We start from the raw sequence: 27,645 nt of genomic DNA, 5'->3' as shown, positions 1-27,645 counted from the left end.
GAAAGAATGTGACAAACATATATAGATTATGTGTTGTTTTATGTAGCTTGTATTTTTAAAACCTAATAAAACTAACCTTGTTTTTGAGCAGCTTCCATGATCATGAAGTGATTTTGCTTGTTAATTTACTGCAACAAAATCAAATAAATATTTAATAACATTCTAACCATAAATATTATAACCATAAAAGGGGCCAATTTTTTTTGTTCTAAAGTAAAAACAACCACTGACTAGCCTAGAAATCTAGACGCACCCTAGCGGCCGCAAAATATATTTGCTGCCAGGGTTTAGTCTAGGCACTCACAATACACTTAACAGCTCCAAAAACCAAAATTTGGTCAGGCCAATCACATCGTGTGTAGCGTCTGTGGGGCGGGCTTAACATGATGACGACACAGCTGCGACGGTTCCTACTTGAAAACAAAGAATGGCTGCTGCTGCTGGCGAACAGCTTTCTTTTGAAGCGGCTTTGGCCGCGACTCTGGAGGACTTAAACCTATGTTTTTCTTTGAGAGAAGAGCAAATAACCCTACTGAAGTCCTTTTTAAGCAATAAAGATGTGTTTGGAGTTTTGCCGACTGGTTACGGTAAAAGTGTGATATACCAATTAGCTCCACTGGTGGGGAAACGCATGGGACTCAGCCACAATCCGCTTGTGGTTGTTGTTTCACCATTGATAGCGCTTATGGAAGACCAGTTAAAGGAGGCTACAAAATTTGGACTTAAGGCCAAACAACTGTGCAAAGGCGACCAGGAGGACATTCGAAGCGGCCAGTGCCAGCTGGTATACGGGAGTCCTGAATCCTGGATTCTTCAGAAGCAATGGCGAGATATGTTGTCCACCAAAGTCTTCCAAGACAACATTTTGGGAATTGTGGTGGATGAAGCTCATCTCACGTACAAATGGTAAATATATTTTAGCCATAAATTAGATATTCAACAATTAATCTATACTGTATGACGGTGGGTGTAACTGTTAGCCTACGCTACAACAAACTAACGCTAACTTACTCTAATGTTATAAAGTTAAACTAACTTACTTTATTGTCCCATTCAAGTGAAATAAGTATTGGACAGTATAACACGGGCAGTACAAACACAGTAGTTACACAGAAAAAATAACGGAATCTTACATCAATGTTGACATCTCCATTTAACATTTTTTTTGCTACACATCAAGACCCAGAAAAGTTTACCTGATGGTGACAGTTTACAAATCATATGTCAAATGTGTGTAACATCAGAGATTGTTATTAATTTTAAAATAAATCAAATGCCTTGTACATCTCTTGTATGGTTTGTTTTTCCGCTCAAACTATACATTTTATAGGTTATGTTGTTACAGTAGCAGTGACATCATATAATTAATAACTAATGTGTGGTTTGATCAGACCTAAACTTTTCTTGTTGTTGTAGATTTTTTTGCAATTTCAATAGTCATTGACAATGTGTAAAATGTGTTATATTTAACATGTAAATGTATGTTAATTTGTCTACCAGGGGAAAGAGTGCTAGAGGGCATAAGGCCTTCAGAGAGAGTTTTGCCAGGCTAGGAGAACTGCGATCCATCGTAAAACATGGTGAGTATAGTTGTGAAACACATTTACATGAAGGGCCTATTATAATAAATAAGAAAGAAAGACTTATTGGTTATCAGTATCACATCTCTTATCAAGCAAGACTGTGCTGATGCTGTGCTGAAATTAACTATATTCCTCACTGATAATGGCTAAGGTTGATAAACCAAGGAAAATAATTATCAAAGCACTATCATTAACTAAAAATCTGTTTGTTACATTAATGAACACTATCCTAAATATAAAATTTATAAAGACAACGCATTGCAAATGTTAATGCATTTGCTTTTGTCCTTCAGGTACACCTATTATGGCCTTGACTGCGACAGCGGACCTGGATTCCCGAGCAATTATCAAAAGACAGTTGCAGTTGGAGAATGCCACTCAAGTCACCATAAGCCCAAACAGAACTAATATTAGACTTGGCCTGACTACAGTGTCTTCAGATAGTATGAACTGTTTGAACTGGGTTGTTAGAAAATTGAAAGAAAACGGCCCAAGAATGTCACCATTAATCATTTACTGCCGTACACTGACGACTTGTGGAAAGGTGTTCTGTCACCTAAAAGATGAACTTGGTGATGACTGCTGGGTTGATAGGGATCCAGAACACAGGGTAGTAAACTTACTTATCGGTATGTTTCATAGCCAAACACTTCCCCATCACAAGAAGAGAGTACTTGCTTCATTAGAAGGTGATGGTGCATGCAGAGTGGTTGTAGCTACGACAGCTCTCGGAATGGGCTTAAACTTTCCAAACATATCCCATGTCATAATGTATGGCTCACCTGAGGATGTGGAGGACATTGTACAGGAGGTTGGCAGGGCTGGGCGAGATGGATCTCCATCACATGCCATTATTTACAATGTTAATCAGCATACAAGATTGGATGAGGGTGTTAAAACGCTGTTAAAAAAGGGCACCACTAGCTGCCTTAGGAAGGCGTTATACTCGCACTTTGAGCACCACACTGAAAGTGTTGTACCAGGACATTTGTGCTGCTCATACTGCCACTCAGTTTGTTTGTGTAGCCATGGAGGTTGTGACTCGGCATTACCTGTATACGAACTGTCTCATGATGTCCAGGTCACAGTTAAAAGCAGGAAAGTTACAGAGGATCACCAAAAATTGATTAAAGATCTTTTGTACAGGTACAAGCTCAGCTTAGTCCAGCACACACATCTGTACACTAACAGCACAAATTGCACTGGTTTTAGTAATGAGCTGATCGACTGTGTTCTTGAGCGTAGCGCAGAAATATTTGACATTACTTTCATAATGGACAACCTACCCGTGTTCAGCAAAAGGCATGGACAAACAATTCTCAAGGTATTTTTTGACATCTTTGGAGATTTTGAATACACTGATGTTGATCTGCCTGCAGAGGATATTGTGGTTCCTGACCAAGATTACACAGGTTACTTTGATGAGGACTCTCAGCCAGACAACCTATCACTATGTAGCAGCTTTGAATCTGGGTTTACACAACTGAGGAGTTCAGATTAATGCCTAAAAGAAATATTGAAACATTTGTATATAGTTCTCCGTATGACCACCAACCTGTAATTGAAAGTACTTTTTGAATGCTCTCAAAAGCTATTTCTTGTGAATGCATCAAAATAAAGTTTGACATTATATATTTTCAATTATTTTCAAAGTCTTTATTTCTCATTTACATGTAAAACAAACAAAAGGGGTGAAAATGAAACAAATGTAACAAACAACCTGAAAATGTGCAATTTGTTTTATATTTAAATATGTAACTTGACAAACAATTTAAGTAGGTTTAATAATTTAAAGGTTATTTACAAAGGTTCTTTACAAAGGTTCTTTATTCAAGCTCAATAAACAAAGTAAAATTTTGTTGACTATTGTCCTATACATTATTAATCTTATTCATTGTCAATTTTGGACAAAGATTAATGAATTTGAACTCGTACATACAATGCAACTATATATATTTAAAGACCAATCATAATGGGTCTTTAGACAAGATAGAACACCACAAATGCGTGACTTATTTTTTTAGTTTTCTCCACTCCATCATTTTGAGCCTCATCCACTGCCACATATCTTTGAATTAGATTTTGCGCAGAAGATTTTTCTCAAATTTAGGGTAGGCCAGAAATTCCCTGCCAGGTATTTCTGTAAACAGTTGACATGCCTTGAAAACATCGATTAGAGTCATAATGTCCTGTGTTTGCTGCTCAGCACGATGGGAGCCACTTGGCCTGTTGATACTCAAATCAGCATCCACCTTATCCATCATTTCTTTCAAAACACCAATGGACTGACTGACTCTGCGTGCTGAATTTTCGGAAAGGTTTGGACCCAGACCCTTCAGGAAAGACTTTAAGAAATTGTTCAGGTGTTCCAAATGAAGGTCAAGGGGGATGTTGTTTCCATTCCCTCCCTTGCTGCTCCAAAACCGGTTCCATATCATGCTATGCGACATCCGAGGGGTCAGACATGCATTCACCTGCAGTGTCATTAGTAATGTACTATAAGCATAGTGGCTGTGCCCAAATGCTTTGTAATAAATCATGGCAACTTTGTACAGCCTCATTAGTCTCTCACCATCACCCTCTTTTACTGCATCAAGCATGTCCAAAATCATGAAGCTAAAGCTTAATCTTGCCACGGTGTGTTCTTGTTTGTGGTCTCGTTTGCTCAGTGACGTATTCCCAGACAACTTATCTGTGAGATCTAAGTTGTGCTTTTTTAGCTCGTGCTTGTCTCTGGCTCTGAGATATGCGTATACCTGTTGACAGCCCTGTGCTCGACAAGGGTAATGCTTTGTCTCTGTTGATTTCTCAGAAGCTTCACAGAGACCAGTCATGGCCTCTGTCACATCTCCAAGCAGGACGAACTTTTCCACAATCTCAGCAGATTTAGCATGCAACCATGTTCGCCTTATGTCTGTTGATCCAGATGCAATTTCCTCTGGAACAAACGATTCAGGGATTTCTAAGTCACACGTAAGAACACAAAAAAGCAATAAACTTAATTTCTCCTTATCCCCACACACTATTTAAAAACCTTTATTGTCCCATTGAATAACACCCCATTTACCTGCTACATCCTGCAGTCCAAAGTGCTCCATTGCAGCCGTTAGAAGCAACGCGGTTGTGTCTGTGATGAAAAAATGTTTGTATGCGTTGTAGGCACTGTGGGGCCCCTGTTTCGCGTTGCTGCACCTGTGAGAAATAAAATTGTTAGTCACTAGTTGGTACACATTTCTGAATGCATCACTATAACTATCCATTGTAACCTAAGGGGGTGTGGGAATACATGGACATATACACTTGCATGCACGCACACACATGGATTTAAATTTGTCAGTCATCTTTCACCTCACCGTTCGTGTTTCAAACACACAAACATCCCATTCTGGAAAGGTTAGTGACAGTATAATTACAAAACTTATTGCCATACCATACTGATAATTTTACCAAACCACGGCTTTTCCTGAGGCCCATCCCACCATAAAGAACATAAATTCATGGTGTATTCTGAAATATGTACAGGATGACTGGAGGTTGTGTACCAGAAGAACTGCAGAGAACATTGTCAACAATTTAGTTAACATTTGGTAGCAAGCAAAAAATATTTTCACTGGCCAAAGTGGCCAATTTTTCAATTGCAGCAAAAAAGTCATGAATTCATAATGCTGATGCAGCAGCTGTACCTCAATTTTGTCATGTTGGCGCACAGTGTACCATGGTCCTTTGCAGATTTTTCATTGAAGAAAACTTTAAAGTGGATCTTAAAGAAAATAGGTTAAGACAACATTAACCAAAACAATGGATAAGGCAGTCTGCAAAGCAGAAAGGTACACTGTAGCATAATACTATTTAAAGGAATAGTTCACCCAAAAATGAAAATTCCATTATCATTTACTCACTCTCGTGTTGTTCCAAACCTGTATAAATTTTGTTGTTTTGATGAACACAAAGGAAGATATTTTGAGAAATTTTTGTAACTAAAACGTTCGTGGACCCCATTTACTTCCATAATACTCTTTTTTTCTACTACAGAAGTGAATGGGTCCACAAACGGTTTGGTTACAAAACACTGAGGGTACGTAAATGACAACAGAACTTTCCATTTTTGGGTGAACTATCCCTTTAGCTGCTGTATACAACTTAAATAACTGGATAAATGTAACAGTTAAAGCAAACAAGTAACATGTTACATTGTGATAGATTACTTACACCGAAAAGCACCCTAATGGCATGCCAGTCCTCAAACATGAACTCCATGCCATCTAATCGCTCCTCTATGTTGATACCATCAGCATAGGCCCACTGCAGATTTCTACTATTCGCTTCAGAGAGTCTGTCACCTCCCACCAAAATTTTTGACAGTCCATCCGGTGCTTTTGGTACATACCTACATTGAATACAGATGCACTTGTTTTTGGAACCACTGCTCACAGTAATTAGACTTTGAAGTAAATGTATGACAATAATACAAACTTACATCTTCTGAAAGTGTTGAAGTACTTCTGCCAAGTCAGCGGATTTGTTTTCGTCTTTGAAAAGCAGCCCTAATGGGTACTTTAAATGGAAAGTCACAATTAATTTCACTACAATCACATTGGTTGGTACATGCAATAAGAAAGTATTATCTTAAGTTCTTACATCAGTGGAACGCTGTGCCATTTCTGCCGAATACTGATGTGGTATGTGATGCAAGACAACGTTGGAGAATGGCTTGAACACAGTGAGATAAGATGACAGGATTCGGCTGGTAAGGACAATGTATTCCCTTCGCATTTGCATTTGTTCAGCTTCTCCAGGGAGTGACAAATTCAGGTCATAATGCAGAAGATTTCCAATTGGTTTGTCATTAGCCAGGTGATATATTGGTATCCGGTCTTGAACTGCAATGTGGTGAATCCAGTGTATTGACTGGTTGTTGCGTAGGGAAGACTGGTGGTGTGCGTGCATGTAGAAATCCAAATTGTCAAAAATGATGGAATACGTATGTGGTGGAGTTGGACATGTCACCGTCAACTCATCGGATGTAATTCTCTCATCATCATGTCCTGAAACCTGGTCCACGATACTTCTTTCAACTTTCTCTGATGTGATCATCACCTCTTCATCTTGTGTAGCATGGTCCACAGCACTGCTTTCAGCAACCTCATCTGTTTTAGTACATTAAAGACACATAGATATAAGACAACATAACCCCATAAATGTCATGAAATTATCTGTGTGTGTGTGTGTGTGTGTGTGTGTGTGTGTGTGTTATTTCTCACCTGATAATTGAAGATCTTCCATGCTTCTGAAGACATCACGGAGTAACAGCTCAGACTTACTTCTGTGGTCTATGTAGTTTTTGTCCTGTCCTTGATTGACAGACTGACATCCAGCTTCAAGAGTTATGAAATCTTAATTTTGCCTCTTTAGATGCCAAAGTCCAGATCCGCATTTGTTAGACAATTCCTTCTGCTTTCCAATTGCATTTTTGTGCACTGTTGAAATGGAAAATTTACTGAGCCTTTCAAACACTGCCTTTTTCGCACCCCCATATTGAAGAATGCAGTTTATGTAGTGGGCGAAAGCTGACAGACGGGGTTCTCTACCTCTCAGTGCAATTGCAGCCGCAGCACAGGTGACAGGACGGGAGTGGTTTGTGATGGTTGACAAGACAGACAAGAGGAGTGGTGAGAGACGCTGGAGGTCTGACTCAAGGCTGCTAATTGAGAAAGATCTCAAATCTTCTGGTGAAGACCTCCACAGCATGAAATTCTGGCTTGGGTTGCAAAGTGTTTTACATTCACTTGCAATTACTGTAAGGATAATGACCTTCACTTCCTGTAGAAGCTCCTCATGCTGCATGATTAATTTGGCCGCCGCTTTCCATTTTTTGTTGTTTATGTGTTTTACCATCAAAGCATTATCAGCCTCGCACAGCTTTTGTTTAGGGCATTTGATGATCTGCTAAAAGAAATCAAAGAAGTTCTAATGTGAAAATTATTGTGATAATAATCTACAATGTAGAGTAATACAGTTGATGGCTACATTCACAACTATGTTTACAGGTCTGATAACAGGTCTATAAAGTGTAGAGTAAATTTTCAATGTATCATTACTTTAAAATTCAAGATCTTAATAAGATTTCAAGGCCATCCAACATCTGTAGTTCCAATAGCCTACAAAGTTCAAAAGTTATCACAGTTTGCTACACATGGTTTGACGTCTAATTTTTAAAACCAAAGCCCTTGATATTTACATCTGATAGTCACGAGAACATTAAAAGCTTCAGTTACAGCGTTTGAAAACAAAGCTATTATTACAAGTTAACATATCAATAACTGATGTGGAAAACTTATCTGTAATGAAAATTAGGTTTTCATCTGTAATGAAAATCTGTAATGCACTATTACTGTATGTTAAAACATATGTAACAATACAACTACCATACCTCAGTGATGCTGCGTCGAATATTAGATCTTCCAGGGCTTGCAGGTTTAGGGCAGAACTTTTTCAGTGCCCTGGGGGTCTTCGAGGGAGTAGGCTCACGTTCTCTTTTATCTGAACGACCTGTAATGGTTTCTACTGCTGAGGCTTTCTCGTTTTTTTCATTCTCCACCCATTTCCAGTACACCGGCTAGTCACGTTCAAGCCTCGATAAAACACTGAGACAAAACCTACAAATCCTGTTCGATTTTAGCGATGTTTTAACTACCGCCACTCCGACATGCAGTAGTCTTTCGACAATACTTAGTTTCTTCTGTTTTTCAAATATGCTTGAAGAATGTACCAGCACACCCGCAATTCTCATATTTTTTTCACAAAAACGGCAGGAGTCATTCAGGTCCATTACGATAACATTTGGTAACTTACAGAAATCTCTCCATCAAACTTTTTCATGAAACACTTCCCCATCGATTCTTTTCCGTCGCTCTAACTACGTCACCTTCTTCGTTGCTCTGAGTGGTCATAGAGCTATCCTATTGCGTACATAGGCATTGTGAGGGACAACCTTATATCCCGCCCCTTGCATTGAGCCGTTTGTGTGAAGAGTTGCCAGACCTTACATCTTGATGTAGGTCTGGCTAACCAGGCTAACCACTGACCACATTGCTAAAACAACATTTCACATTCAGAATATAATATAAGAAAAACAGCAATGAACAGAAAACTTTAGAACTCTGAACTTCGAAAAACAAACCATGCACTGCAAACTTTGAACTCTGAATATAATTTGTAAGTGCATTCTGAAGACATCCAGATATCATGAATAACCAATTAGGGATGATTTGAATCAAAAAGTACATTGCTATGTTTTGCTATGTAGGCTACTAGAATTTGCTGCCAACACCACTGCATGAAAAGAGGTGTATCCGTACTAGGAAACTCCTGTAAACACCACTGATTTTCGGAAGTATCTACTAGTTCCACTGAGGGTAAACTACTAATTCCACCAAGTTAGGAAACTCCCGTAATGATACCAATTCGGATGTATCTTGCTGAGGGGATATCCCCGTGGTATATGCAGCCATTTGTTGCCATGGCAAGTAATCCCATTGAAGATTTTGGCAGGGGCCACTTTCACACCTACAGAGGTACTGGAATTTCACACCTTTGCACAATTCTAGTGTCCCCATTGGTGTTTAACCTCAACACTGATTGGTTGCTTTTAAAACCCCCTCCCAAAACTCTGACAACTATTGGGACACAACTTTGAAACTTTCCAGTTGAGATGATTTGATTGGTTACACTTTGTTTTAAGCCCAACCCAAGCCCTCATAGCTTAGTGACTTGATTGGTTATTGGCCTGCTATGCAGATAGACTACAACCCCCCCCCCCCCCCAACAATATACTACTATACATCCCAAAACCCTTAAAAAAATAAAAACTTGAATTGAGTTTGAAATGTTTATTTAATAAAAAAACTGAACAATCCACAATTGTCACATTCACAAAATAATATTATACACAAATATTAAAAGTTGCATACATAAACAATACCATTTAAACTCATAAATATACAGACAGAGAAAGCAATATTAGAGTAAAATAAAACAAAATAAAAGCAACAATGAAAACTACATTCAAACAATGTAATGTAGCAGTGGCGGCTCGTGATTGCTCATCCGAGGGTTGCAAATTCAAAATAAGTGTTCGGAGTTTCATGTGTGTTGCTTGTATTTTTAAAATGTGTTTGTTGCTTCATGTAAAACACGTGATGCACATACACGCAGAACAAACATATTGAAATTGGGAACCACACAAATGACGGGCTATATACATGTTGTGACAAACTTCGCATCGAGTGCTCACAAAAAAAGTCGTCACCAGCTGCCACTGTAATGTAGTAAATATCTAAATAAAATGAACAACAACTATATTGTACTTGCTCTTAACAAATCAGTCCTACACTGCAAAAAATGACCCTCTCACTTAGTATTTTTTCTTGTTTTCAGTAGAAATATTATTTAAATTAAAATGCTTTTTCTTGAGGAACAAAATGACCCAAGAAAATAAGTCTAGTTTTAGACAAAATAAATGAATAAAATACACAAGTGAATTTGTGCTTATAACAAGCAAAAATATCTGCCAATGGTGAGAGAAAAAATCTTAAGTTTTCTTTTTCTTAAAAACTTAATTAAAACACAATTTTCTCACCCCATTGTTAGATACTTTTGCTTGTTTAGGCACAAATTATCTCAAATTGTATATTTTTGTCCAAAAACTAGACACACTTTCCAAGGTAATTTTGCTCATCAAGAAAATACATCTTGATTTAAGAATTTTTAGTTTTTCTACTGAAAACAAGATAAAAAGTGTTAGAAAGTGATGTTTTGCAGTGTAGAATCAATCACAGAGCTCTGTCTTGGAATTACTCAAACATTTCTCACTGTAACACTGTAATTTCTCACATTTAAGAAAACCGGTTGCATTAAACCATTCAAGTTTTAAAACACATAGATTTGAGTACTGTGAACTTAAACAAATTGAGTCACATGCAGTTATGCACTTATATTTAATTTCACACTACCTAAATGTATGTTTTTAAAAACTTAATGGTTTAAGGCAACCGATTTCCTTAAATGGTTTGAGTTAACTGTTAGGTTTTACATTGTAAAGCATATACTTTTCAGCAAAGGTAACGTTGATGCACCCTCATCTGGACAGACATCTCTTTGGAGCCCTTTGGAAATATAAAAGTACATATAAGTATTTGGCATAATACTAATACACATACAGATATACACACACACACACACACACACACACACACACACACACACACACACACACACACGACAAATCAAATGACAAAGTTGTACATTTTAGAAAGTTTACATTAAACTGTACAAAGATACAATAATATATGATCAAAGAACTTCATAATGTACATCTTACTAGATTTTCTGTGTTGATGTCCTCAGAGTCTCTGTGACGTTCTGCAGCTTCATTACAGTAGGCTACTTCAATATAGTCGTCTATCAAACACAGAATAAAAATAGAATCACATACATCATAACACCTCTATTTACTATATAACCTCTTTGATTTAATAATTTCATTATTAAACTTACATCATTTTGGCCAGATTGCAGTGACATCAATTTCTTCAGTGTCTGGATCAGTCTGATGTTTTAGCTTCCACTGTTACTTCATTATATTTCTCTGTCAAACACAGAATTCAAAATCAAAAATCACATACATCATAACACATCTGTTTACTATTTAACCTGTTTGATTTTTGAAATTGAATGAATAAACATCATCTTTACCCAAAAACCTCTTCAGCATCCACAAAGTTGACCACAGTGTACATGACCTCTGTAAACACAAACATGGATAGACTTCATATTTAAAAAGTTGAAGAACAGCAAACATATTACGTTAAAATATATTATGACTCCAAGCTTCTTTACAATTAGCATCTAATGTTAGGTTCTGTCAAAGTGAAGCTGGCTTTGTTACAAATCAATATAAAGCTATTAAAACCGTCTTGAAAAATAAGCAGCATCTACCAGCACCAAAGCAAGCAATGAGCTTTTAAACAACAAAAGATCGTCTGTGTATCATTTAAAATAGCAGAGAGACACTTGCTAGCTGCTAACATTTCCAACACACAAGTTACTGTTGTTATGTTTGTTTTAAGCAAAGAACGTCTCAAGTTGGCTTCTTTAAAGTTTTGTTTTTAAAAATTTAAACATCGAATTGATTCTTTTAACAGCCCGGTTTGAATGTTACTTCGCGTATTTTTAACCTCATGTTTACCGCTGTGTACCATGTATACCTTTAATGTTTTACTGTTTGTGCTTTAAATTCAAACAGTTCTAGTAAAAAGACAAAAACGAATCATAGTAAATAACATAATATGAGCAAATAGGCAACCGATCAGCGCGATGCAGACAAACTAATTAAATCAAACTTACCTTACTGTTGATGAGCAAGCAAACAAAGACACCGTCCAGGCTGTAACGGTTCGCGATTTTGAATTTTCCCGTCAAGCCCATAGGTCAAGCAGTCGCACCTGAAGGGTGGGGGCAGATGAGTGGGTGCAGGTGCATTCTGGGAAATGTAGTCCTTTTCTTTGGCGTTGTCACTGCTGTAGCATATGCTGCTGTAGATGTAAACTACGATTTCCAAGATTGGATGCACTACTACATCGTTCCAGCCCAAGTTTGATTGATCCTCTGCTCGCACTTTATATACTTTTATATAATCCGCGTTTTCACACTATGCATTGTTCTTTATACTTGGTCATTAATAAAAAATAAAAAATATTTCTATAAAGTTTATAACGTTGACAAAACATATTTAGTTGACAAACATGTTAACAGTTATTTTGAATGATGCTCAGATTTTCTTAAATATAAAATCTTTGATGAAATACAAAACTCTTTAAACATGCCTCAGGAATTATCTCTGGGTTTAGTGGATTAACTGCTCATCATTGGAAACATTGAACGTATACCTAAATTAATTCTTACTTAAATATAAGTAAATATAAACTAATGCTGAGTTAAAACATGTAACTTACTGAACTTACTTAATTACAACATGAACTCAAATTAATTTATTGTAAATGAATGCATTAACTAACAATGAAAAACATGTCATGTTAATGATGACTCTTCATTAGTTTATGATAGTATATTAACTCAGCATTAGTTCATGTTAAAGTAAAAATACATGTATTTCTTTTATCACTGTGATATATGGACCCTTATTATATTATAAAGTCCCCATCTCTTTTATTTAAATTGATTGATTGATGACAAACATGATAATATGTGGTCTGACTTTGTACAAGCATGCATTATCATATACTAACAGTTACCTCCTCAGATAGACTACACATTGATTGGTGCCCGAACATTTTCCTTACAAGGGCCACCCTAGTCTCGCGTAGCCAGACCTTCAATGCTGAAGCCAGCAGTTTGTGGGCGTGATGTCTGAGGCTGAGACTAGGGCCACCCTGACTGAGGGCTGTGGGCCAAAAGTAAATGTTTTTTATATTAAAATTAAAGTTGCTCTGATAACCCCTAATTTATAATTTTCTAATATTTTAAAAATAAATAAGCACAGTAGCTGACAGGTATCTGCAGATATGTTTACCCAAGTTTGTCAGTCAGTATCACATGTTTTGCATTCACATGTGAAAGACTGTCTTTTAGATTATGGACCTGTCTATTGATATTTTTGATTCTATTTTAAAAGATTTAATGAAATGTTAAGGTAGAATTATAATAACAATAGAAACAGTGAACTTCAAATCATGAGACATCAGCAAAATCAAGCAGCTTTACATTTCACTGACTAATTTATCAACATCCTAGCTAGCAAAAATGTGTTACATGATGTCATTTGAGCGGCTTCTTTTAAACGATGTATGCAGCATTGAGAGAAACGTGCACAATATTCTGACCTAGGGCACTTGGAGACATGTTTTCAAAGTGTTGGAAATAAATATTCTGAAATAACATTTGTTGCATTTCTCTTGAGTCAGAGACATAATTTTCACACATTAAAATTGTAATTGTGTCCATTGAATTTTAGTTATTTTGAATGATGCTAAGTTTCTTAAATAGACTAATTAAATTATATTAATAATAAACGTATTTGGAAACAGTTTTTATGTACCACAATACTGTATGTGCTGTCTTAAAGAGACATGGTTAACCCCCCCACCCCACCCCACCCCACTCCACTCAGCTCTGAAAACAAAGAAGACACCTCTACCTGTGGGTCATTAACATATAAAAAGCCCTTCACACCTCACACCCACCTCTCCTCACAACCAGCTGTAAGGATTACTGGAAACTTCCACCAGTTCCTATATACATCCACAAACGTAAAGTTTCTGGATGTTTCACAAGTTTACTTTGGTGTATTACCTTTCCAAGCACTCTGCCTCAAAAATCTGGCAAACCTAAAGTTTAGCAGGGATTTCCCATCCCGTATTTGTCCGTATACAGCTCTTTTCATGCAGTGCACATTCATTCCCTAAGCATAACATTCAATTGTACATCAATTATAATGAGAAATAAATTTTCCTTGTTGCCATGATGATAACATTAAGATAGCTGTTTGCAATCTTGAAAAAATTATCAGTTACAAGTTACAAGTACAGTAGCTTTTATTTTTGAAATCATGGTGTGTCCACTTTCTGTTGCTTCAAGCTCTGCATTGAATCCCAAGATCCAGAAATCCTTTCACTGTAGTCTAATCCTTCCAACTTGAGCAATTGTCTTATCTACTAGTTTATCTCTAGTCACTGGTTGACTATTAAGGTCTGGTGCTGTCTTTTTAGTGTTCAGCCAAGGTAGCAATACTTTAGCTGTCCACATCTGGCCAGTTCTGTGTTGGAGTGAGTGGGTTCTGCTAAGCAACCTTCAGATGGAGAGATGGGTACCTTTTCTGATGCCCAAGTGCGTTGCAAGACCTCATGCAAAGTCATAAAGGATGACATTTGGCATATGTTTTTAGGATAAAAGTAAGTCTGCTAAGTCTCAAGGGCCCTCGGTTCGCAGATTGCATTTGATGATATAAACAATTCCACATGGGCACTTTATCACTAACAAATCAATGTACACATGGTACGGTTCTTACTGAGCACATTCATACACTAAAGGTAATCTGTAAAAAAGTTCCTTAAGGTTAAGCATATGGGTATGTTGAGGAAGATGTGGTCATTAACACTCTGGGGTCGACGGTGGCGCGGGCGCCGCAAAGTCTTTATTTTTCAATCACTCCGCAAAGAGAGTTAGATAACTCTGCTGATTTTGGTCATACAGACATGATTTATACATCATTTAAAACTTTAAAGTGTCTAGTTTTTTTCTGTCCACTCCCAATAAAAACAGAATGTTGTGCTTTTCGCAAAATTAAGAAAATAAACATGATGCGTGTTTTGTTCTCTCTCCCTCAGTGAAGTCCTTTCAGAAACACGTCAGAAAAATTAACTGTAACTTAAGGAATACTTGTCATATCAACAAAAGATACATATCTACATAATGCTTGGAATGTCTGCTTTTGGAAGATGTAAGTGAAATCGAAATCAAATATTGTAATTCGTTGTTAACTGTGTTAGAAGAGGGAGATGTACCGTCTTTCTCGTGTTCCTGCATTATCTATAATGAGCCACGCCCCGCTCCATTGAAGAGAAGAGCAGAGATCATCCATATTCATTAGTCAACCCCAGTCAATGGAGACTCTGTCTCTGTAGCCATTCAGTCAGTGGCAGTGCTGTGTTGAGTTTTAATCCAAGTGTTGGTGACATGACATCTACTTGTTTACTCAGACTGTAACTTAAGTTATCTCCAGACGCGAGTGTGTGTGCTTCATCAAACAGACGCGATCGACGTCCAAACGCACACACAAATAACTTACCTCATATTTGACGCGCTTTGTGGTATCATTATAAGATATGCGATTGTAAACATCACATCTACTTGTTTACTCGCGCCTAAAGTTATCTCCAAACAGACGCGAGTGTGTGTGCTTCACGACGCGATGTCCAAACGCACACACAAAGACTCATATTTGACGCGCTTTGTGGTATTCTTATAAAAGGTGCCATTGCAAACATCACATCTACTTGTTTACTCGCGCATAAAGTTATCTCCAAAAAGACGCGAATGTGCTTCGTCAGTGTGACGGGATCGAGGTCCAAACGCACACAAAAACACAAGATGCCTCATATTTGACGCGCTTTGTGGTAAAATTATAAAGTATGCTCTCTCGCCTGTAAATACAAGTTATCTCCAGGTGCTTATGTTTTCTTTGTGCTTCCGTCAGACGCGGTTGACGGCCAAACGCACACACAAACACACAATGCCTCATATTTGACGCACTTTTGTATTAAGACGGATCTCAATTATTAGCCAAGATGGCCGGGCCGGGTGTGGCAGGGATAGCTGGAGCACTCTTTGCTTGTGTACTGCTTACAAACACCTTTTTTTATACAGAAACTAGTCAAATTCTGAATGACTCTTATTTTAACAACATAACTAAACCTATATCCGTGGACTTTGTGATAATCAAATTCACTAAACATCTTGGATTTGGAAAGCACGTCCTGGCTGCTACCTTAATTCATTCACATGTGTATAGCGAAGCCAGAAAGTATAATAAATTGGCACTCAAGACGCAACGGAGCCTCGCACTAATAATCACCATCTGCCTTTTGTTGTCCGGGGACATTTACCAATGCCCCGGTCCGATAAATGGTTCAACATCAGATAACCACCATATCATCACATCTAACTACTGTGGGAGTATTCAGAGAAACCTGCAGGGATCGGTGTTTGAAATGGATGTTGTCGCCGGCTGGGCGGATCCGTTGGGGATTGACGGTGGCGGATTTACCGGCTTTGATGTGCTGTCCCCTCCGTCGTATGGGATGCCCCCGTCGCTTGGGTGTTTGGACGAGGACGGACTCCGGGTTGGCCGGGGAGCGTCGTTTTACCGGAGTCCACAAGTTGACACGGATCTTGCCGGAGCGGCTGGCTCGCTGGTCTCTACCAGCGGCTGTCAGACACTATCTGCATTGGCAAGTAAGGTTCAGGTTCCATCTTTTCTTTCGGTTGGGAGCCGTGTAACGGGTGAGAGTGCAGAAGTTGGGGAGTTAACTGCGATTAACGTCAACAATGGAAACAGGAAACTGCCAAATCCAGCGATAATAAAACACCGGAAACTTGGAGTATTTCAGACAGTTAATAATTCCAAATTAATTTGGGACTCAAGATTTAAACCGAAAGGCATTCTGTGTGCACATTTGAATATACGAAGTATTACGTTAAAAAGTGATCAAGTCCGCCACCTACTTATTGATTCTAATATTGACTTCTTATGCCTTTCTGAGACATGGCTTAAAGAAACTTCACCCTCTGCAATTATATCTATACCTGGTTATAAAATGTTTTGTAAGGACAGACAGGGTTCCAAGGGAGGGGGGGGTTATGATTTATGCTAAGGACACTTTTAACTGTAATGAAATTTATGTCACAGATGAGACTGATTTGGAATTTATTGGTCTGAATGTAACTTTGTCACCGCAAATGTCTTTTATTCTTGTGGTTATTTATAGACCTCCTTCATCTAATGTAGATTTTTATGAAAAGCTGGATAGTTTATTAAACCAACTTAATCCTGCAAAAGAACTTATAGGGGCGGTTTCCCGGACAGGGATTAGACTAGTCCTAGATTTAAACACTTTTAAGAGCTCTCCAAACTGAAAACAACTTTGACTTACAGATCTTAAAATACATCAGGGCCCTTTGTTTTACTTCAAGATGCACACAGGTAATGTTTTTAGTAAGGCATGTTGTTTAAAACTAGTTATATGTCCTAATTAAACTAAGGCCTAGTCCTGGATTAAGCTAATCCTGGTCCGGGAAACTGCCCCATAATGTTAGGTGACCTGAATGTTAATTGGGAAGTCAAGCAAATCAGGAAAAACTTGAAAAAGGTAATGGATAAAATGGATATGTCTCAGGTGATTAATGGTGCTATGAGAATTACAAATTCTACGAGCACTCAAATTGATTTAGCTTTTACAAACAGGCCAGAAAGAATTTTGAAATCATATAATATGCTTACTGGATTGTCTGATCACAATCTCATAATGGTCACAAGAAAATTAAATAAAAAGCGTTTTAAACCTTTGCCAGCCACAGAATCCTTTAGGATACCAAAACAGGAACAACAAAATTTCATAGATTCAATTGATGATGTAAATTGGGATGAACTACTCTCTGGCATAAACTTGGAAAAGGATTGTTTTCTTTTTTCTAATAAAATACAGCAAATTGTTTATCAATTTACACGGAAAATTAGATTAAGAGCTAAAAAAAAATGTCCTTCCATGGCTAAATGAATCTGTTCTAAAATTGATGAAAGAACGAGATCATTCTTTGAAGTTGGCTGTAAAATCAGGATATAATAGGCATCATTTTATCTCTTTAAGAAATAGAGTAGTGAGAGAAATAAGGAGATCTAAAGCTGACTTCTTTATAACTGCTTTGAATAGTGCACGTGGGAATTCTAAAATGACCTGGCATTATATAAAAAAATTGACAGGTGAGTCCCATAAAAGTAAGACAAAACAAATACAAATTGAATTAAATGGAGACATTTTGGTAGAACCCAAGGTATTAGCTGATGCTTTTAACAACTATTTTATTAAATCGGTGGCAGAAATTTCTAAGAATTTTATAATAAACAAAAAAAAGAACACTTAGTGTCTGCAACACAGTCTTTCTCCATAGCAAACATCACTGAGACTAAAGTCATTGAAATAATTAAAACACTAAAACCATCTAAGGCCAGGGATGTATTTGGTATGGATACGAACATGCTTAAAGATTTAGGATCTGGTCTGGCTACTCCCATTGCTTCTATTATTAATCTATCTATTTCCAGTGGTCACTTTCCAAAGGCCTGGAAATCTGCTATTGTTACGCCAGTTTTTAAGTCTGGATTGTCTACCTCCATGAATAACTATCGACCAATAAGTATTCTTCCGGCCATTTCTAAAATTGCAGAAAAATGGGTGGCTGAGCAGATTGTCAAGTATTTAAACAGTAGCTCCCCCTCTTTTCACACCATGCAGTTTGGTTTTAGATCTAAACATTCTACTGAAACGGCGGCGTGCCTTTTTATTGAGAAAATAAAATTTTCTCTTGACAAGGGGGGAGTAGTAGGGGCGGTATTCTTGGATCTCAAGAAAGCCTTTGATACAGTGAACCACTCAGTTCTACTTAACAAGCTTCCACTGTTTAAATTTTCTTGTGACACTATAAGTTGGTTTGAATCTTATTTGCATGATCGTACACAATCTGTACTAATTAACAACTGTAATTCTGAGTCGCTTAGGCTAACTACTGGGGTTCCTCAAGGCTCAATATTAGGGCCCCTTTTATTTAGCCTTTATATCAATGACTTGCCTAATGTTTGTTCTGAAGTAGAATGTTTAATGTATGCAGACGATACCGTTCTATTTGTTCATGGCCGGTCTAAAGACATTGTTGCAGATAAACTCACAAAAGCAATGACTTGTGTTACATCTTGGCTGCAGGAGAACTGCCTGCAGTTAAATATTTCAAAAACTGTAGGTATGTTCTTCAGCAAAACTAATAGAGCTTCATTTAATCCTGACATAATAGTTAATGGAGAAAAATTACAAATCGTAAATAACTATAAATATCTTGGCTTAATAATAGATTCAACTCTTTCATTTAAAGCCCATATTGAAAAATTATGTAAAATAATCAAGTTTAATCTTGCCAATTTCCACTCAATTCGAAATGATATGTCAACTGAAGCTGCACAAATTTTTTTACATTCAATGATTTTCAGCCATTTTAATTATTGCTTTACAAGTTGGTCTCAAGCAAGTCAGAGCGTAAAAAGACCATTGGAATCATTATACAAACAAGCCATTAAAATTATGGATAAATAACCAAGGCACTATCATCACTGTGCAATTTTAGAAAAATATAGCCTTTTAAACTGGGACAGTCTTCATAAGTTTTTAAATCTAAATCTTATATATAAAGTGACACATGATTTGGCTCCAGCTCCTCTGGCTGAGTTCGTCAGCCAAAGAAACAGATCTGAGCGCATTACTCGAGGCTCTGCCAGAGGGGACTGTGTCATCCCTCTGCGCAGGAGCGTTTTCAGTCGCTCGGCCTGGTCAGTGAGGGGTGCCACTGAATGGAATTTTATACCTGAGGAGGTTAGACAGCTCAACACTTATAAGGCTTTTACAAAACAACTGAAAATTTGGCTTATTAACAATTATGTCTGTCATCATTAATAGCCGAGCCCATTGAGATGTACTACATATTTGAAATACTATAGTTTTTTTGAAAAATGTGTATTACGTGTGTCTTACTACTGTAATAGGTACAGTGTACCTTATGTTATTTTATAGTGTAATTTAAATTGTAGTTAGTCAATTTCCCATATATTTGTAATGTATTTTCTTGTTTGTATTTTAATGCCTTTTTTACATCTTGGCCAGGGGACTACAGATGAAAAATAGCCTTTTGGCTAATTCTGGCTTTTTTAACCATGTCTGTACATGTGTTTTATGAAATTGCGCTGTCCCCTTTTAAATAAACCATTAAATCAAATCATTAAACACATCTAAAACCCTGTTTGTTCGCGTATATCTCTACACGGTAAGTTTATTTAACGCAGGATCACGCATGGGAAGGCATTTCTTTTGTGTTGCTTTCACAAACAAACACGTAACAAGGCGTCGTCTTACTGCCTAAAGGCATTATGCAGCTCATTATGCAAGTGTTTTGTTCTTCAGCTGTCAATCACAGATTATTCAAGAGCTTCCAGCCTCCTTGCATATTGCCTTCCTAACCAAAAAGTGACTTTGAAATTGTAAATCAATATTATTGTCTTATGTAAATGAGTAAGCAGAATGATTTTCACATCATTTTAAAGAAAAAACTATAGACTACTAGATCCTGTATTGAAAAGTCTTGGGAAAACATGTTTAGTATGAGTTTTTTTGACTTATATCAGTCACTTAAAAATTTAGCTTTTTCAAAAACCACGCATAAACATTTTTCTCTCAAAAATACAAACATGTACATACATGTTGATCATATAATATAGTAGCCCAGTTTGTGCTGAACACAGTGTTATAAGACTTTTGCCATTATTATGTTTTTAAGCAACTGAAAAAAGCACAAATGTCAGTGCATGTCAAAACTTCTCCAGGGCCCTAAAAACCCCTTAGACCCCAGAGGGTTAAAGTTCTGTAGTTGGTCTTTCCACTCTTGGTAGCGGTAAAACATTCAAAACAGTGAGCACATCTATCTTTCAAAACAAGTATAACATCAGAGGACATAGCACATATGCATATTAATAACACTATTCTACCTTTAATAACGCACCATTTGTAGAGTATTTTAGCCCTATTTGTGATTAGAATAGGGTCACTTAGAAGGACAACCAACACAGTCTCACACCCTATTCATCACATACTGTCGTTTGGTCATTTCCCCCTCACGTCCATAGGCCGACATTTAGGGTAGCCGCTATTCGTGGATTGACAACATAGAGGGCTGTCCTACAGATTTGAGTACATCCTTCATCTTTGAATTTGGACGAAATGGGGTTATCGGTTTGCCTGCGCAATATGGTTTTAGGGGATTGATTTTAAGGCTGCAAATCTGCATTTTGCAGTGGTGTGTGGCGCATATACTCTTACAATCATTATTGGTGCGGTGACCATACATTTTCGTGGGGCAAAAAACCTTGTCTGAATCGCTATCATGACTTTTTTTATATATAATTTTGGACTACATTAAAATGACATATTGACAAAACTGTATATTTGCTGTATGCTTAAAACATGCCTTAATTAAGGTGGGATATTTTATAATTTTCGATCACATATACTGCCGTTCAGTCATTTCCCCCCAGGGTACCCCAGCATTCGTCGCTTGACAACGTAGAGGGGTCATCCGATATTTGAATGCAAATCCCTCATCTTTGGATTTTGACAAAATGGGGTTAATAATCTAGCGGTTTGCCTGCGCTTGAATTTGCGATTCATTTTATGCTTCAAATGTGTATTTTGCACTGGTGTGCGGCGCATATACTGTTAAAATCAATCATTGGTACGGTGACCATATATTTTCGTGGGGCAGAAACCCTTGTCTGAATCTGTCATGACACGGAGGTGAAGTGAGGACACAAACGCAGAGTTCGGAAAATAAATAAGATTTAATGATAAAACTGGAAATAATAACACGAGGAGTAACAGGTAACCAAACACAGGAACATCCAAAACGTGACACAGGGAGCAGACATGGTTGCAATGACAATCATCCGGCCCCAGGTGTGAAACACACAGCAGTATGAATACACAAACACTAAACAAGGAACAGGTGTGATAAGGAATCAGTCCGTGAATTGTCCAGGTGACGTAATCGGAGACACAAACAAAACATGACACGGACTAGCCGTGACAGAATCAGTATCACAACTTTTTCTTTTTTTATATAAATTTGGGCTACATTAAAACAACATAATTGCTGGACTGCATATTTGCTGTAGGCTTAAAACATTACTTAATTAAGGTGGGATATTTTATAATTGTCGATGGTATTTCAATTTGGAATGACTTATCTCATACAGTTATATAATATATTTAATATATAAGTATATTTAAAGGCGGAGTCCATGATGTTTGAAAGCCAATGTTGATATTTGAAATCACCTAAACAAACACGCCCCTACCCCAATAGAATCTGGACCTTTTGTTGATAGACCCGCCCCACACATACGCAACCCGGCATTTGATTTGATTGGCTATAATTGTGTTTTGGTAGTCGGCCCGTCTCCTTTTCCAAACCGTTTTTCAAACATCGTGGACTCCGCCTTTAAGAGACACATTTGTCTTGTTTATTGTCTTATTTGTATTGTTTATTGTCTTGTTATTTCTTGTTATTCTCTCCCTCTCTCTCTCCCTTAACCATCTGGTGGTTGCTTTTAAGAGGGACGGAGAACCTGGGTTGAGATTATGTGAGTATCTGGCAAACCCAAGCGTTTCTTTTATCATAAACCCTCTAGACGCATCTGCAGCAGGCACTTATTTTGACAGCGCACTTCTTGTATTTTCACTCTCCTTTTTATACCACTCTTCCTGGCATGACTCACCCAATCAGCACTCGCCACGTTGTTTACACAGCTGTGGTCGATTTCGTGTAATTTTGGGGATCCCCGGGGGCAAAATGACCTAAGAAAATAAGTCTAGTTTTAAGACAAATAATATACAATTTAAGTGAAATTGTCCTTAAAACAAGCAAAATTATCTGCCAATGGGGTGAGAAAAAAATTCTGAAATAAGATTTCTTTTTTCTTAAACACTTAATTCAAGTAAAAATGTCTTACCCCATTGGCAGATAATTCTGCTTGTTTTAAGCACAAATTCACCCAAATTGTACATTCTCCGTCCAAAAACTAGTATCATTCTCCCAGGTCACTTTGCTCATCAAGAAAATACATCCCGATCCAAGATATCTCTACTGAAAACAAGACAAAAACACCAAGCAAGAAAGTCATTTTTTGCAGTGTACGACATGTATTTATGGAGAGAGCCAGGCACAGCGATTGGCCACAAGAATGCAAAGTAATTACGAATTTAACTCGTACTGCCACATATGGAACAACACACATGACGAGCTACATACATCAAGCGCCCTCAAAAAAAGATGTCACCAGGCGCATCTGCTTATGTGTGTTCTGATCAATGTTACCTCTAATTTTTTTCAGCACTGAGCAAATTCTTTTTTTTCTGAGCGCACATTTCAGTACTGTGAGCAATTCGCAACCACACAACCTGCCGAAAATGACCACAAGCCTGCGTTAACCATAGGAGATTCAAAAAGATGACAGTGTAGCGTGTAACGGGGTTTAGTGTATACACATCCCAATACATGTAATTAACACTCTCTTTGAATTTACCAGGTACCTGGGTTTAGCAGATTGAACCGTTCAACTCAAGCTGAAAATCAGTTCTCATATACTACAGTGCAAATAAATAAATAAATAAATAAAATACTTGTAAAAGTGTAACACGTTTCATTTTGTTTGTAATCCAAATTCTTGATTCACTTAAATGACTCAGTTGGGTTGAATTCATGAATCAATTGATTCGGTTCAAAGGACCGTTTGTTTCTTTAAATAGTTCAAATAGTTCAGTTCAAAGTCAGTGTCCTTTGAAGAAAATCCAAGAAAATACGGAAAATGAAGTTTCAGTGAATTCACGTCCTAGTAGTTGTCCGAAACAAAAAGAAAAAAATATCCTCCTACCAGTTCTGATGAGTTCAAAGCACAGTTCTGGTTGGCTCGCCTTTTTGTATACACCTTCAGTATATACTTAATTGTCTCGCGTGTCCAAGATGGAGCAGGAGAACGCAATTCTCACAAAAAAACCCAGCCTTGTAAAAACACAAGGCAGAACAGTAATTAATCTTCAATTCAACAGATTTATCAATAAGCATCATGTAAACATTTCAAATAACAACCTAACTCAGGGTTTCAACACTTATTGAACATATTGACACTTAAAATGTTATTTTTTAATCACATTTACGTTACTTGAATGTTAACTTTCAATTGTAAATAAGTTAGCTTCGGCTCGTTCGTTATATACCAACGGCCAATGTAAACAAACTAATAAAACTCATTGTTTGCTGCCAAATTTGCAACACTTATGCCATAATGTCAAGTTAATATTTAGAATATAACTCACCAAAGCATACATTTTAACTTCTTATTTAAAAGAAGAAGTTCATTCGCAGTGTTTTGATGCTCTGTTATTCTGCATCTGCCTTTGTTCTAATTCTCTATTTTGCTCTCTTCTCACTCTAGCGACATCTTTTCCAAGTTATCGCATCACTTCAGGAATCAAATAATTTGTTTTGGATCACTTTTTCCTCTTAAAGAGCACCTATTATGAGATACACGTTTTTAAACATCCTTTTGTGTGTAAGTGTGTATTAGTACATGCTAACGATATTCAAAAAGGACATACCTCAAAGAAAACGATGACGCGAGTTATCGTCTCTAACGTTCGAGGACTACAAAAAACACTCGGATTGTAGGCAACAGTTTACTTCCTGGGATTAGTGACGTAGAGAAGACCAACATTATCATAGTTCAGCCCTCTCTGCTTCGCTTGGGTACGCCCTCAAAGACGGGGGTGGAGAGGGCTGAGTCAGAAGAGAGCTAAAATGGCGGAGGTTGGGAGTCCCTGCTTTGACCCTGTTTGCAAACTCTTGCTTCATTGTTTAAGCGATTAAACCTCTCGAGTAGACGCTGTCTCTTTAGATGCAAGGGCAAAATAGCACTTTATGGACTTACACAGAGGACATCATGTTTAATACGGTTCCGGAAAAATCCAGTCAGAAGTTGTTCACGATAGTTGTTTTCACAATAACTGCTTCTTATGAACCGAAGCTGGATTTGCGCGACGTTTCCTCCTGAAAGTTGGATTACCGTGCACTTCTGGATCACAGGCTGTAAGTATTCATGTTTATTATTTGCCTTTACTGTTAGTTACGTTACCGGTAACCGGAGCTTAACATTATGTGCTTGTAGAGCTCAGATATATATCTATGTGTAGAGCTAAGCTTGCAAGCTAATTGTTTTGTGTTGTAATAATGTATTTCATAAACAACGTACCATATTTACACACGTGTATGTTGAATTATGCAGACTATCATTTTTTATCGATGTTTATTAAACTTAGATGTGTTTACAAACTTGCTAAGCTGTTCCAGCTAAACTGTTACCGGTAAAGTTTGTTCTCATGATCAAACTCAAGAAACTCAAAGTACAGATGATTTGTTTAACGTTATATGTATTTTACTGTTGTTTTTAAGTTACTTGAAGCTTTCTTAGATTTTGAAACTAAGTAAACACGTAATGTGTGTTGCTAATGTTGGGCCATGTTCCCAGATAGCACAGGTACGTCTGCAAGATGTCTGGTAAAGATCTGGAGATCTGGAATACATCTGGTGTGTAAAAACATCTTATAAAGGTCTTAGAAAGAGCTGCTTTACATACATTCTAAATCAAAAACGTCTTGCAGACATCTTCAATATGTCTATATGACATCTTTTAGGAAACGTCTCAGAGACGTATTGCAGATGAGCAAACAATCTAAATAATACGTCTTGCAGATGTAAACGCAGACATCAAATAGACGTCTTCGAGATGTATGTGTGCTATCAGGGTTATATGTAATACATTAACGTTTTAATGAATAGTCTAACGATTTATAATCGTTGTACTCTATTGTTATAATATGTCTTTTTGACTGAATACATGTTTGTTTTATTTGTCTATATCCTAGATTCGCAGCTGGACACATCCTTCTACACTGTATGCAAACATGCAACATCATTACACACAGTACAAGGAGTCAGACTGACATATGAGGAGCAAAGGTGTGTAACACATATGATGTATTTAGCTAGTGAAACCACTACCAGTCTAAAATGTATAACTAATGAAGACAAAGTTTTTTTCTCTGCATAATCATAGGAACCCAGGCAGTAGCATCGTTTCACAATGTTTCACTCACCATCATCAGTGGATGCCTTTGCCGTCCGTAGCCTGAGATTTCAGATTTGCAGCAAAAAATTTGACTTTCCCATTTATTGGAATGCTGTGCAGGTATTTAAGTATTTTAGTAACTGTGTTAAATAAAGTAGTATTTACTTTTACAATAAATGTATTGCTTGTTTATATTTTTACAGGTTGTACCTCGCAGCCATCCATTACAATGTCACCAAGCCGTAACAAAAGCAGGAGAGGGAAAGTACAAGGCTATGTTCCCAAAACACACAAGTGACATACTCTAAGCAGTAATGTTTTATTTCAAATACATTCATAATTAAAAACTTAATGTATGAAGCAGGGAAATAAATGATCAAAACAAAAGATTTATTGACTGCAATATTTGTACAGTTATGTGGATGATGTGATCAGGCTTGTGTTTGCTGAGGTATTTGAAGATAAGCTGAATGAAACCCCGATTCCAATGGACCTGGCATCACAGTTTGACAGACCTTCAAAGGAGGACGTGATTGCATGCCATCTTCAGTGCAGGGGTCGACGGAAGCCAACATTCCGATCAGGAAGCTCCGATCATATCTGGAGAACAACACACGACAGGATGACAACCCTAAAGTGTCGTCTTAAATAGCACCACCTTACAAGCTGTAAGAAGTGAATTGAACAATTTTTGAAAGAAGAGCCCAATATGGTTACTAAAGTATATTTATTTGTATATTGTTTAACTTTTAAATATATATTTGTAATAAATAAACTTTTGACTGACTACTATATTTTCTTTAAAGTTACATCTTTTGTTCTTTTGGGTATTTTGTTACTATAATAATACTTTAGTGTTACTGGTTTAAAAATGTAATAAAACTTACTCTAGTCCTGCGCCTCAAAGGCTTATAGTCGGTACAATAAATGTTCTGTGTGTAGGGATTTAGACAATTTGTGCAAAACCTGGATGATGAATCACGCAGGTAAGAGGCCCTGGAACCTGTTGCATTCTCCTTAAAACCTAATAAGTAAAAACATAGCACTTAAAAGTAAGCAGTCTTTCATAATACAGTTTACCATAGTAAAATATTGTAGAACTAACATTCATTTCAATTAATACTTTCTTTGTGCTACATTTGGTGTTTCCATATAGTTTGCACAGTAAAATAGTATGTAAGCAGTCTTTTATAATACATTTTACTATAGTAAAATAATGTAGAAATTACCAAGTGAAATCGTTTAATAATCATTTCAACAAATACTTTCTATGTGCTACATTTGGTGTTTCCATATAGTTTGCACAGTAATCTAGTATGTAAGCAGTCTTTAATAATAAATTTTACTATAGTAAAATAATGTTAACAAGTGAAATAGTTTTATAATCATTTCAACAAATACTTTCTATGTGCTACATTTGGTGTTTCCATATAGTTTTGTAGTACGTTATAATTACCTTTTGGATGTCTTTGCAACACATTTTCGTCTTCGTTT

At 37.1% G+C, this 27,645-nt stretch overlaps 2 protein-coding genes and 2 long non-coding RNA genes across 10 annotated transcripts; 2 read left to right on the top strand and 2 right to left on the bottom strand.

Annotated features, from left to right (window-relative positions):
• The first annotated feature begins 233 nt into the window (after positions 1–233).
• LOC129438796 (ATP-dependent DNA helicase RecQ-like) lies at positions 234–3,289 on the top strand. Its single transcript, XM_055197709.2, has 3 exons — positions 234–906; positions 1,501–1,580; positions 1,877–3,289. The coding sequence occupies exons 1-3, from the start codon at positions 428–430 to the stop codon at positions 3,082–3,084; spliced, it is 1,767 nt and encodes a 588-aa protein (XP_055053684.2). The 5' UTR covers positions 234–427; the 3' UTR covers positions 3,085–3,289.
• A 369-nt stretch (positions 3,290–3,658) lies between these two features.
• LOC129437544 (uncharacterized) lies at positions 3,659–8,653 on the bottom strand. Of its 5 annotated transcripts, XR_012371950.1 has the most exons (9): positions 8,014–8,653; positions 6,845–7,529; positions 6,222–6,730; positions 6,061–6,137; positions 5,793–5,970; positions 5,267–5,343; positions 5,014–5,133; positions 4,651–4,775; positions 4,409–4,545 (listed from the first exon to the last, which is right to left on the bottom strand). XR_012371950.1 is itself a non-coding variant. In XM_073872777.1 (7 exons), exons 2-7 carry the CDS (start codon positions 6,864–6,866, stop codon positions 5,079–5,081), a joined length of 918 nt encoding a protein of 305 aa, XP_073728878.1. In that variant the 5' UTR covers positions 6,867–7,529; positions 8,014–8,653; the 3' UTR covers positions 5,005–5,078. The 5 variants fall into 5 exon arrangements, 4 of the variants coding, with proteins under 4 accessions (XP_073728876.1, XP_073728877.1, XP_073728878.1 ...); XM_073872777.1 differs by lacking the exons at positions 4,409–4,545; positions 4,651–4,775 and having other exon boundaries at positions 5,005–5,133; XM_073872778.1 differs by lacking the exons at positions 4,409–4,545; positions 4,651–4,775 and having other exon boundaries at positions 5,005–5,133; positions 6,845–8,653.
• Positions 8,654–9,458: 805 nt separating this feature from the next.
• LOC141366075 (uncharacterized) lies at positions 9,459–12,157 on the bottom strand. 2 transcript variants are annotated; one of them, XR_012371052.1, is made up of 5 exons: positions 11,988–12,157; positions 11,326–11,385; positions 11,139–11,229; positions 10,963–11,042; positions 9,459–10,747 (listed from the first exon to the last, which is right to left on the bottom strand). It is a non-coding gene; the product is annotated as an uncharacterized lncRNA (long non-coding RNA). The 2 variants fall into 2 exon arrangements; XR_012371054.1 differs by having other exon boundaries at positions 11,337–11,385.
• Positions 12,158–25,834: 13,677 nt separating this feature from the next.
• On the top strand, positions 25,835–26,839 carry LOC141366074 (uncharacterized). 2 transcript variants are annotated; one of them, XR_012371048.1, is made up of 3 exons: positions 25,835–26,042; positions 26,140–26,271; positions 26,369–26,839. It is a non-coding gene; the product is annotated as an uncharacterized lncRNA (long non-coding RNA). The 2 variants fall into 2 exon arrangements; XR_012371047.1 differs by having other exon boundaries at positions 26,355–26,839.
• Positions 26,840–27,645: the final 806 nt, after the last annotated feature.

This window comes from Misgurnus anguillicaudatus, chromosome 2, assembly GCF_027580225.2.
Source record: "Misgurnus anguillicaudatus chromosome 2, ASM2758022v2, whole genome shotgun sequence".
NCBI lineage: Eukaryota > Metazoa > Chordata > Actinopteri > Cypriniformes > Cobitidae > Misgurnus > Misgurnus anguillicaudatus.
This window is presented reverse-complemented; position numbering and strand designations above follow the sequence as displayed.

What these genes read in the sequence shown, in the direction of transcription:
- LOC129438796 (XM_055197709.2), top strand. Translation starts at nt 428, where the DNA reads ATGGCTGCTGCTGCTGGCGAACAGCTTTCTTTTGAAGCGGCTTTGGCC. An exon ending in GCTCATCTCACGTACAAATG is followed by an intron (nt 907 to 1,500) that starts GTAAATATATTT and finishes TTTGTCTACCAG; the next exon opens with GGGAAAGAGTGCTAGAGGGC. An exon ending in GCGATCCATCGTAAAACATG is followed by an intron (nt 1,581 to 1,876) that starts GTGAGTATAGTT and finishes TTTGTCCTTCAG; the next exon opens with GTACACCTATTATGGCCTTG.
- LOC129437544 (XM_073872775.1), bottom strand. Translation starts at nt 4,843, where the DNA reads ATGGATAGTTATAGTGATGCATTCAGAAATGTGTACCAACTAGTGACT. An exon ending in TGGACTGCAGGATGTAGCAG is followed by an intron (nt 4,546 to 4,650) that starts GTAAATGGGGTG and finishes CGTGTGACTTAG; the next exon opens with AAATCCCTGAATCGTTTGTT.